Genomic DNA, 12,619 nt, shown 5'->3' on the forward strand with positions numbered 1-12,619 from the left:
ACAGCCTAAAGGATGGCAAAAGCACACTCCTTTCCCCGAACCCTGGGGCAAGTCAATCTCACAGCCTAAAGGATGGCAAAAGCACACTCCCATCCCCAAACCCTGGGGCAAGCCACTCTCTCTCAGCCTAGAGGATGGCAAAGGCACACTCCCATCCCCAAACCCTGGGGCAAGCCGCTCTCTTTCAGCCTAGACGATGGCAAAAACACAATCCCTTCCCCAAACCTTGGGGCAAGTCACTCTCTCTCAGCCTAGAGGATGGCAAAGGCACACTCGCTTCTCCAAACCTTGGGCAAATCACTCTATCTCAGCCAAGAGAATGGAAGAGACAAACTCCCTTCCAAACCCTGGGGCAAGTCCCTCTCTCTCAGCCTAGGGGATGGAAAAGGCACACTCCCTTCCTTAAACCCTGGGGCAAATCATTCTCTCTCAGCCTAGACGATGGCAAAGCCAAAATCCCTTCTCCAAACCCTGGGGCACAATTACTCTCTCTCAGCCTAGGGGTGCAAAAACACACTCCCTCCCCCAACTCTGGGGCATGTCACTCTCTCTCAGCCTAAGGATGACAGAGGCAAACTCGCTCTGGAGAAAACTTCAAAACGCTTGGCAGCAAGCCTAGACCCTCCCACCCCCAGGCCCAGCAAGGCCTACCAGGCCTTGTAGAAGACATGCACTGACTCAGCTCACTCTAGTTTCAGCACGACTGGGCTCAATGAAAAGCTCCTCCTCCTCTGCCTGGCCAATGAGGATAGGTGGAAGCCTGGCTGCAGTCTCTCCCATAAAACACGATCCTGCTGTCCCTGTTGAGGGGGAAGGCTGAGAGAGAGAGAGGCAAAAATCAGATGTCCCCGGGACCTAATGCAAAGGCGGGACATGACCTTCCCCAAGGTCAAAAACCGGGAGGAAAGTCCCACCCGAAACCCATGAATGGCAACCTTAGTTGGAATCAGGTGATCTAACAACAGGCAATTGGTGGAAGAGTGTGGGACTCTTGGCTAATGGAGAAACTCTCCTATACAATAAAAAAACTGTAAACGACACAAGAAAAAAGATACATTCTACGATGACTGGTCAAAATTGATTGATTATATTACAATAATTGCCACGACTAACCTCCACTTGCTCAAGTGGATCTATGGAAAGATGTGTTGTATCTTGATTTCCCTTCCATGATGAAACTTCAGCATTTTGAATATTCTCTTAGTACTCAAGTTGGCAAAACTTGTCTTGTAACATTGTTCATTGTTCTTGTTGAAGTTTCTTCTGTTTATGTTGATGTTATGTTAACCTACTACATTGTCTATTTTTCCCCCAATAAAAAAAATGGAATTAAAAAAAGGCGCTCGTCATACTACCCGTACGTAAACCTAACCCTCCTCCTATTTCTATCCGCTTGCCGGGGAAAAGGCCGGGTGCTGCTCCTGGAGGCAATGGCGGCGGAGAGGAGGAGGACGAGCGCCTGGGGCCTCTTCGGCCTCCTCTCCGCTGCCGGCACCAGCACCTTGATGCAGGAGCCAAGTGGCGGACTGGAGGCCAAGAGGCTTCCAGCCCACCACCCGGCCCTTGTACAGAGGTGCTGGCGGCGGCGGCGGCAGAGAGGAGGCCGAAGAGGCCTCTGCCGCTGGTCCTCCGCTGCTGCTGCTGCCGCCACAGAAGGGCCGGGTGGCAGGCTGGAGGCTTCTTTGCCTCCAAAACCCCCACCCGGCCTTCCCCCTGCTACGGCTGAGGCAGCGGCGGCGGCAGCGACGCGGCACCGGGGAGGAAAAGGTAAGTAAGGAGGGAGGGAGGGAGGGAAAGAGTTGGGGGAGGAGAGGGGAGGGAGGGAAGTTGGGGACAACGGGACTTGAGCATACGCGGATTTTGGTATACGCGGGGGGGCCCGCGTATACCAAGGACCGACTGTATACAAAACAGATGCTAGCTCAATGTTAGAAGCATTACATTTCCACTGAATTGTATAGTTCACCTGCACAGAATCAAATTACAGGTTGAGCATCTCTTATTTGAAATGCTCGGGAACAGAAGTGTTTTGGTTTTTCAGATTCTGGAATATTTTGGATTTTAAAATACAAGTAGCATAGTACATACTGTATGTACCTTTGAGACTAACTGAAAGAAAATTGTTTGCATTGGCTTTTGTAGACTTCAGTCTACTTCCTCAGCAAGCATCTGAGGAAGTAGACTGAAGTCTATGAAAGCTCATGCTTCCAACTTCTTTCTTTCAGTTAGTCTCAAAAGTGCTACACGATCTCTCTACATGCTGATTTGACAGATTAACACAGCTATATCTTTGCATAGTACATACTGTGACACAGTACAGACTTTGTACACTGTACATACTTAGCGAGGCTGAAGAGAAATTTAGTTGGAGAGAGACACGAGGAGTCATGTCTTTTGCTCAAAAAGTGTCAGCTTTTGGAGCATTTTGGATTTTGGATAAGGGCTACTCAACCTGTATTAAAGTTAATTTAAAAGACACTCAATATATTCTCACAGAATACTGTACTCTAATAACAGTTGCTCTACACTATAATAATCAAGGATTTTCACACACAGGAAAATAAAGACTTCAGAGATCTTGTAGGTTCTTACCTAGACCAATAATGGCTTTTGTTTGTACCTCCTCATCTGAATGTTTAGTAAAATACATCAGCAGCTCAAGTACTTTATCCTTAATGTTAACCTGGTTAAAGAAGGAACAACACAAATAATCAGGACAGAAGTTTAGATATGTTTCAGTTCCATTTAATAAATAAATGGATAAATAACTAGAGTTTCCAAATAAAAATATTGTATTTACTTTGCTGTTGCCTTTAAAATCCTCTTGATCAAAATCAAAATGCCGGCACAGTGCTCCAACAGTGAAAAGGGATCTAAGGAGTGCTGGTTTATTTGCTGTAAGTATAGTACTGTTTGGGTCTTCTTGATGTTGACTTTTTAACTTTGAAAGTGCACCTAAAGAAAGAGCAAGCTTGTATTAAAATTGATCTCTTCACAATAATCATTAATCAACTTCTAAAATACTTTTTATCCAGAATTTCCAGTACTTAACTCACCATAGTATCTATTAAAGCAGGCCCAGACAAACTTATAATTCTGTGTGACCTTGTTGACAACAGCCCCAAGACAACTGACACAGTGCTGCACTACCTATAAAGAAGAAGAAACTAAGTAGAAATTAATGCAGTAGAACCTAATTTTTCAGAAGTAAAAGTAGCAACTAATTCTTCAGAAATAATACCTGACACAAGTCATTGCTCACAATTGGGAACTTACTCTCAATTTTAGGAGATGATATAGGCTTAAAGCTCTAATGCTATTATGAAAATGTCATATTATTGATTCTGATATATTTCTAGCCTAATTTTCTTTTGGAAAATACATTAAAAATAGCTTACAAATGTAAACATATTAACTATAAAGTGGGAGTTAAATAAAAAAAAATCAAATCTGAGTCATATTAGTAACATCAACTTAAATGATTACCCAAGGTGGGAAATGGATAGATTGCATAGTTATCTGGACACTCATGCCAATTCGCCAACCCATTTGTGTGAGGCACAGAGACCATGAAGAAGAAACATAAATACACAACATTTCACACTATAATAAAGATGAAATTTTAAGTATAAGTGAAGTCTTACTGTCATGCCGTATTTGATGATAAGCTTCATGAGATCTTCTTCTATAGTAGCAAGAAAAGTCTCACTTGGATGCTCCATCAGTGGCACTACCAGCTCTAAGATTTTTGCAACATTGCAGATTACCATGAAGTCATTCTGAGTCTAGAAGGAAACACTGCAATTGATTAGACTTCTCTGCTGTGCTTTTATTGTTAATACTACTTTCAGGTCTGAATAAGCTGCTTATAAAAAATGATGTTCAGCAATATAATGAATAAATAATCTGCACTGCAGAAATAATGTGGCTTGACACTGCTTTAACTGCCATTGCTCAATGCTATGGAATCCTGGAATTTATAGTTTGTTGTGGCACCAGAGTTATCTCACAGAGAAGGCTGAATATCTCACACAACTACAAATCCTAACATTTCATAGCATTGAGCCATGGCAGTTAAAAGTGGTGTTAAACTGCATTATTTCTGCAGTGTATATTAGACCTAAAGCATAAAAAATATTGAATAAAATGGTACTGTGGAAGGGCAATGGAGTAATTCTAGCCAGATAGAATGCACAAACCAGTGCTGAACTAGTTAATAGTTCACATCTCCCTTTATATAAACAACCTGAAAAGGTTCTTTTTTAAAAAAGAAGGGAGGTAAAGGGGGAAAAGGACATTTTATGTAGGATTAAAAAGGCCAACAACAAATCATACATGCATGCATTTCAGCTAAGACCAATATGGGGCCCCAGTTCTAACTTTTCCTCCCCCAAGATTCACCTGTGAAAAAGTCCAATTCCTTCTTCTGGCTCCATATTTCCTGAAACTATGGATCCAAACTCAAACTTTCTTAAGAGTCAAATTATCTAGCTCTAAAATCAAGATGATCAAGGACAGTGTGAGTTACCTCTGCAATATCTGTAATGTTCTGAACTGTTCAACGTAACTTATTTGTTCAGCTGATAGACAGTAAATTTAGAAAAAGACTACATCTTAACCACAATAAATGCAATACTCAAATTATCTAAGGGAGTAAAACATCAGATGGCAACTGCAAATAAATGACCTACCCATATAGAACACAGAGCAAGTGTGGTGTAGTGGTCTGAGTACTGGACTATGACTTTAGAGGCAAAGATTTGAATCCCTCCTCAGCTATGGAGACACACTGGGTGGCCTTGGGTAAGTCATACAGTCTCAGTCTTAGAGGAATGCAAAGGCTAACCCCTTCTGAATCAACCTGGCCAAGAAACTCCCATGTTAGGTTAATCTTAGAGTCATCTTAGAGTCGCCATAAGTAAGAAATGACTTGAAGGCGCGCGCACGCACACACACAATAACATATACAGCATGACAAAAACCTCCTCAGAGATGCTAAAACCAACCGCCATCAATAAAAGTAGCTTTCTGTATTAATAATACAATCATTTAAAAAAATTAAAATAGGTTGAGCAGTCTCCAGCCCATGAACAAGATGCAATCCATAGGGTTTTCAAACCCGGCTCAGAAGTATCTTCTTCAAGTAACTAGAAATAACAAGATATTTAAAGCTTTGGAGTTTTCAAAGAAATGAGCACTAGTTGGCAGTGGATAAGCTGTTCCATTGAACAGGAACTCTGCTTTGCAGGTCAGAAAGACTTACTCCAGAGCAGTTATAGAACTGAGATGTATTTTATATGTTTGGTAGGAAATGTCCAAAATGAAAAGGGAGCACATTCCAAAAACAGGGACCACTGCTGGAAAAGTTCTTTCCATTGTATATACCCCAACTATAATTTGAATGAAAGGACATTTGGAAAAGGCTCTCTCTCTATGTTCTTGTGACACTTGTAAGTATATATAGGGAAAGACATTCCTTTAAGTATAGAAGTCTGAAGATATATATAGTAATACAGGTCAAAGTCAGCATCCTGATATGGACTTAGAAGCCAAAGTGAAGCCAGTGAGGGTGAGACTAAACTGTCATATATAGTGGGCCCTTAGAATCCACTGGGGATTGGTCCCTGGATCCCCAATGGATACCGACCTCCGTGGATACTCAAGTCCAATTAACTACAATACAGTGGACCCTTGTTATATGCTGGGGTTTGCTTTCAAGATCCCCCATGGATAACAAAATCCATGGATGCTCAAGTCCTATTAAATATAATGGCATAGCAAAATGGTGTCCCTTATAAAAAATGGAAAATCAAGGTTTAATATTTGAAATTTATACTTTTTTTTAACATTTTAAAACCATGTTCAAAAAAAGTATATGAATCCATGTATAAAAAAGTCTGTGTATAAGAAGGGCCGATTGTAGTGTAGTAAAATGGTGTCTCTTATATAAAAAGGCAAAATCAATATTTGCTTTTTGGATTTTTTTTTTTTTTAGTATTTTCAAACTGTGGACGATTGAATCGGTGGATAAACGATCAGTGGATATGGAGAATCGACTGTATTCATAGCACCCAGTCCTAGTTTAAAATCATGGGAGTGCTATTTTGTAATAGCTTTCCAGGCTACATGTTTTGTGTTACATCAATCCAAATGGAAGGTTATCAGAGCATAGGCCACTGAAGGCAAGTTATAAATCTTAGCTGATAAATGACATTATGTTCCACAGAACCCACTTGCATTTCTACCTGATGGTGGTCAATCCAAGAATCCGGGGGGCGGGGGGGAAGGGTTGCACCTCAGCTGCAATACAGCAACCCAGAGAAGCAGACATATACTGGTCTCAAATCAAAATCCAATCTGTTTTAACAGTTTTTCTGTTTATGGATTGACAGCTTTGATTCTTGTTTAAATGTAAGGAAATTATGTTTATTGTGGAGAACTAATGTAATAGATATTGGCTAATGTAATAGATATTGGCCTATTAGCTTCCGGGCACAGTACAAGGTGTCGGTTATCACCTATAAAGCCCTACATGGCCTGGGTCCAGCCTCCTCCCATACAATCCTTCCTGTATACTCCAATCCTCCGGGAAAAACCTCTTACAATCTAGAAAGACCAGACTGGTGATGACTTCCCAGAGGTCCTTCTCTGTCACCGCTCCAAAAACTTGGAAGGACCTGTCGGAAGAGATTCACCAATTATCCTCACTTGAAGCTTTTAAAAAGGCGACAAAAACCTTTCTCTTCCGGCAGGCCTTCCCCAACTGATAATGTCCAGAACCATTTGAATCCCCCTCTTTTTATTATTTTTCTTATTTGCAGTTTGTTTTTTAATTTTGATGTATTGTTATGTACTTTTTAACCATGTTTTGCTGTTTAATTTTATAGTTGGGAGGGTTGGGCCAGGGTCTTGTGGGGTTTGTTGTTTTTATTGTTGTATAATGTATTAACTCTGCTGTTACCTGCCTTGATCCTCAAAGCGGAAGAGGCGGGATATAAATAAATAAATATTTTTTATTATTATTATTATTATTATTATTATTATTATTATTATTAGATGTACAGCAACTTTTGAAGTATGTTGTTCAACGTCAGATATTTAATAGTGAATATTAGCAATAGTATCTTTCATCTTTTATACTTTCATACCTGTTACTTTTCTTCTAGATTCACATATCACATATCTGATTTACTTTGAAGGCCTGAAGCCACCTCACAGAGCTATCATGCTTCAACATGATCTGGTAGGATCACAGAAGGTCTGGCCACCCCCACACTCAATAAATAGATTCACAATGATGACATCAGCAATGAGACCCATAGAGGTCCTCAGGAAGTTTCAGCATTTCTGTAAATCATTGTGTATCTTTTTTGATCCAGCTTCTTCACACTGGAAGCATGGAATGCCTGTGTGAGGCAACTCAGGGTTTTAAAGTAAGTTGGGACCTGGGCTTTGGGCACTGTGCAAAGAAGATAGTAGAATCATAGAGTTGGAAGAGACCACAAGGGCCATCCAGTCTAACCCCCCTGCCATGCAGGAACTCATACCATCCAGCCTCTGCTTAGACCTCCAAATATAGGAATAGAAACCCTCCAGCGCCAGGAAAAAGTAACACCAAATATGCACACATAAGAAACACATACATGCGAAGATGCCCCTACCTGAATTCCAGGGATCAAGAATTAAGGAACAGGGTAGCACTCACTTAGGCCAGGAATTGGATTAGTGGCAGAATCAAGATCAAAAATTCATTCCCTCATGCATTCTTTTTCCATTTTGGTGGAGGGGAAATGGTTTCTGCCCTGCTACAATACTGTAAGTCTAAACTAGTGCAGATCACCAGAGATGTACCAAAAGATCCAAACTACCTTTGGACTAGCTTATACTGGAAATGTCTTTTTAAAAAGGTTGACTACCACTAATTTGGATAGAGGAATCACTTACTAATAGAGCCTCTATCTTGTCTGGATAGGCCTTGCTTGTTAGCCCACGCCCAGTCTGTTACTTGCACTCCAAGCTCAAATAATTTAAATTAGAAATACAGAGTTGTTTGCCATCTGCATATTGATAAAAACACACTTCAAATCCTGAGATGACCTCACTCAACAGTTTAGTTCAGATGTTAAAAGAGCATAGAGAACAATACTGAATTGTGAGGACATAGAAACGTAAGTATCATGTGACTGGATAGTAATATCTCATAATCACCTTCTATAAATACCTGTCTATGTACAACAGGAACCATGCAATATGGACCCACAGCTTACTTGGACACCCATTCCAGAAGAATCCCATGATCAATAGTAGAAAATCAATCAAGAGATCAAGGAGAACCAAAAGCATCACCTATGTTCAGAAAGCTGCCATTATAAAGGGCAACCAAGGCAGTAACACCAGTAGTAACAGGCCTAAAGCCAAAATGAAAAAGATATAGAAAACCAGTCTCATCCAGGGTGCCTAGACTTGGTTAACAACCAGTCATTCAACAATCTTGCTCTGAAAGAAAACATCTAACCAGGATGATGTCTAAGAAATATGGGCCAGTGATGTTCTAGTGGGGAATCTCAGTTTTCTAATACAGTCACTCTCTATGGCTTTGCTATTATTAAATTTATGCAACTCGGCATGTTAAAGTACCCTCTCCTATTAGATACCATTTATAGCAATTAAATCCTACTTTTCTACAGCTGATTAATAATAATATTAATATTACTACTACTACTAACAATAATGGTAGTGATAATATTTTGTATCCACCTCTCCCCATGGATCAAGGCAGAGAACAGCAACAGATAATTATACAACTTACATCAGTGGTCCCCAAACTGTGCTCTTTAAGGGATTTTGGACTTCAGCTCCCAGAATCCCAGACTATTGGCCAACATGGCTGACACTTCTTGGAGCTGTCATGGACTGCCCTGGCCCTGGCCCTGATTTAGAGGCACAGTCAGAGGACTCAGACTCTGAAGACATGGAGGAGGCTGAAACAGGGGCAGATCTGAATCAGCAGTCGCAAAGCAGGCTCAGGATGCTGCTGAGGGATAAACAGACTGTAGACTTTAGGCTGCAGGTGCTAGGACCTGTGCAGAGAAGGCAGGTCAAGGAGTCTTTGAGAAGGTCTTCCAGGCTAGAAGCCAAGAGGAGAGCTAATAGGTTTCAGCTGAGAGAAGCACAGGCCATTTAAACAACCTCCAGCTGCAGAGGTTCTATGCAGTGAACAACCAATCTTGCAGCCTTGGTGTTTTTTGCTCTTAGATTCAAGTGATCTGACCTCAGGACTTGCCTTGTGACTATGCTCTTGCCTCTGCCCTTTGCTGTGATTGACTGACTGGTATTGTGTGACCCTTGGATTGGACTCTGGACTACTCCTTGGCATAGTCCCTTGCTGTGTTGCCTTCAATAGAGGTGAGCAGGACAGGAACTGAAGTCCAAAATTTCTTAAAAGGCACAATTTGGGGACCAAGGTCCTACATCATCAGTTAAAAATACTGTTCCTTGTGGTATCATGCCAAAAACATCTTCCTCCTAGTAGAAGATATGCTATTGTCTTAAAATACAACTGAGAAAATCATAAGCTAAAACTTGTACGGGGAGGAGGGGGGGTTGGAATGTGCCTGAACTCAATGGTGGTCCAAGCAGACAATTACTTATTCAATGGAGCTTTCTTTCCCAGTCCTCCTCACTGGTTCTGAGGGCTAAATAATGCAAAGGCTGAGGATACCATGTGAGGGGGTTGCATGGCAATGGTAGAATTAGTGGGAATTGGAAAAATAAAGTAATATGAAAAAAGATCTTTATCATTCATCTGAATAAAAGGGTTCGACAGTCTGATAACATATGCATATTTGAAGTGTGCACTATGGAGATGATCCACATATGCCTTTGCAAAATTGTTTCGTCTTTTTAAAAACCCCATAAAGTATTGATGATATATATATATATATATATATATATATATATATACACATACATACACACAACATGTGGAAGTCTTTGCCTAATTGTGGCCCTTCAGATGTGTACACTCGCAGCTGGCATGCTATCCACATTTTACAATTGTGCCAAAAAAAAAAACCCATCAGTATACACCCATGCATGAAGGGCAAATAGTTTGGGACAGCCCTAAATGAAATAACAAAATCAGCTATATGAAATCAAATGTGGATACTTAGTTGTACAGACAAGTTTGCGAGTCTCTGAAGAGATAGAAAAGTGTTTTTAGTGGCCTATCACAATTTCCCCCCACCCTGTTAAAAATGGCAATTTGCAAATGTTTAATTTATTAAAGAGTTTATAAGAAGCCTTTCTGTTTCAGAGGCAGTTAGCAAAAAATAAACAAATTTTGAAAATACTCTATGAAAATCATTAGTAGCAAAATTAGAGCAGCAGAGATTATCAGGATGACCAAGTGGGCTACTTTAACCTAGTGCTGAATAGCCAACAAGCAACCAATTATCTTGGTTGCTTCAAATTTGCACTTCAATAAATGTAACATATCAAAAGCAGAAATAATGTAGCTGGAAAGTAGTGCATACTTACACTGCATTTAGTGGTAAGGTATGGCTGCATGGTCATAGCGTGTTTGACCATTAACTGGGGCCTGATTTTGCTGAATAAGAATAAAGTGGTTATGCAAGCTACCAGGCGACTTGAATTCACACCCTTGTTGTCAGAATCTATAAAAAGAAAGAAAAGAATATAGATCTATATAAATAAATTTAAGTTTCTGTTTGTTGTAACTTTCAGTGAAAATGGTTGGATGATTTTTCACTAAACCTGGAGGGCATGTTTGGGATGATCTTATTTTAAATCAAGGTGTACACAAAATTAACCTTAGGAGGTGAGGATCTAAGGACACTAGTTATTTTTTCAATGAATTTTCCACAGTTTTGATTGATTTGGAATAGTCTGATTTGACACACAAGCTACATAGCATACATTAAATTCAATATGGTGTAGCCCTGGAGGCACTCCAGTTTGCACCCAATGACCCCCCCCACCCCAATTCACACAGAATAATCATCTGGTGATTGGAAAGGACATACTTTCTCAAGGGCAACTTGCACCAAATGCATAATAACATAAAGAACATGAACACTCAAACAGATTGGCACTCATTCTCCAGAGCAGTTCTAACTAAAGATTCTACTGAACAACAGTGAGTAGCACTACAGCTAATGTATATCTACCTACACAGCTTCTTCTATGGACACGTGTACATATATATATATTCACACCATACACAACATCTTCTAACATCTTCCATTAAGATGTTCAAACACAAATAATAAATAATATGCTTTATTTATATACCGCTCTTCTGAGGCGATCAAAGCGGTTCACAAAATCATTTAAAACTTTCATATCATAAAAACAACATCTCAATATATCTATCAATAAAAACCAATAAAAATCAAACATCAATAAAACAAGCAATAAGACAAGCAAGGAATCTACCAATTGTAGTTAACCATTTGTATCAGGGGAGACAATCTCTATGAGGAGTCCGAAGGAAATGCTAATCGGAAGAGGTGGGTCTTTAAAGCCTTTTTGAAGGCGTCCAATGTGGGGGTCGTACGAAGCTCTTCTGGAAGTTTATTCCAGTACATTGGTGCAGCTGATGAAAATGCTCTCTGGTGGGTTGCTGTTAGTCTCACCTTAGGGTGTACTAATAAATTTTTTCCTGATGTTCTGAGAGTGCGGGGCGGACTATATGGGGAGAGGCGTTCCCTCAAGTAACTTGAGCCCAAGCCATATAGGGCTTTATAGGTAATAACCAACACTTTGTATTGAGCCCAGAAGCTAATAGGCAGCCAGTATAGAGATCTTAGTACCGGTGTTATATGGTCTGACCTGGAAGTTCCAGCGACCAGCATTCTGAACTAACTGAAGCTTCCAAACCTGGTACAAAGGTAGCCCCATGTAGAACGCATTACAGAAGTCCAAACGAGAGGTTACCAGTGCATGTACTACAGTTTCAAGGTCCTTTTGGTCCAGACAGGGACGCAGTTGGCGTATCAGCCGAAGCTGGTACCAAGCACTCCTGGCCATCACATCCACTTGAGATGATAACTGCAGCAATGAATCCAGGAGTACTCCCAAACTGCGGACTTTGTCCTTTAGAGGAAGTGTGACCTCGTCCAGGACTGGATGACAAATTTCCCTGCATGAGGCCTGGGGTACCTATCACAAGTACCTCTGTTTTCTCCGGATTCAACTTGAGTTTGTTTTCCCTCATCCATCCCATTACTGACTCCAGGCAGGCATCCAAAGGAGAGACGACATTCTTCGTCACTGTACCAGTCGGAGACATGGAGAGATAGATCTGGGTGTCATCAGCATACTGATAACACCGCACTCCATGTCTCCGGATGATCTGTCTCAGCGGCTTCATGTAAATGTTAAATAGCATGGGGGACAGAATGGCGCCTTGGGGGACACCAGCTGTCAAAGAAACAATTGTTTGTACCATTAAATGTAAGTTACATGTGCATGGTGGACACAACCTAGACAAATATAAGCTCCAATAAGAGGTATTAAAATTTAAGCTGCTTAAAATGGTCTTGTTCACATAAGAGATTCTGGGTTCAGAGACATACGGGCTGGAATGCTATTGGTC

At 40.7% G+C, this 12,619-nt stretch overlaps 1 protein-coding gene across 1 annotated transcript in view; it reads right to left on the reverse strand.

Moving 5' to 3' along the window:
* Positions 1-12,619, reverse strand: part of NIPBL (NIPBL cohesin loading factor) — a 236,193-nt gene that overhangs the window by 14,065 nt on the left and 209,509 nt on the right. Inside the window, exons 34-38 of the mRNA XM_042451336.1 lie at positions 10,540-10,676; positions 3,645-3,785; positions 3,057-3,150; positions 2,801-2,955; positions 2,593-2,683 (exon numbers count right to left, since the gene is read on the reverse strand). Of these exons, the coding sequence (XP_042307270.1) occupies positions 2,593-2,683; positions 2,801-2,955; positions 3,057-3,150; positions 3,645-3,785; positions 10,540-10,676 (618 nt within the window). The remainder of the gene's footprint in view (positions 1-2,592; positions 2,684-2,800; positions 2,956-3,056; positions 3,151-3,644; positions 3,786-10,539; positions 10,677-12,619) is intronic.

Source organism: Sceloporus undulatus, chromosome 2, assembly GCF_019175285.1.
Source record: "Sceloporus undulatus isolate JIND9_A2432 ecotype Alabama chromosome 2, SceUnd_v1.1, whole genome shotgun sequence".
NCBI classification, from domain to species: Eukaryota; Metazoa; Chordata; class Lepidosauria; order Squamata; family Phrynosomatidae; genus Sceloporus; species Sceloporus undulatus.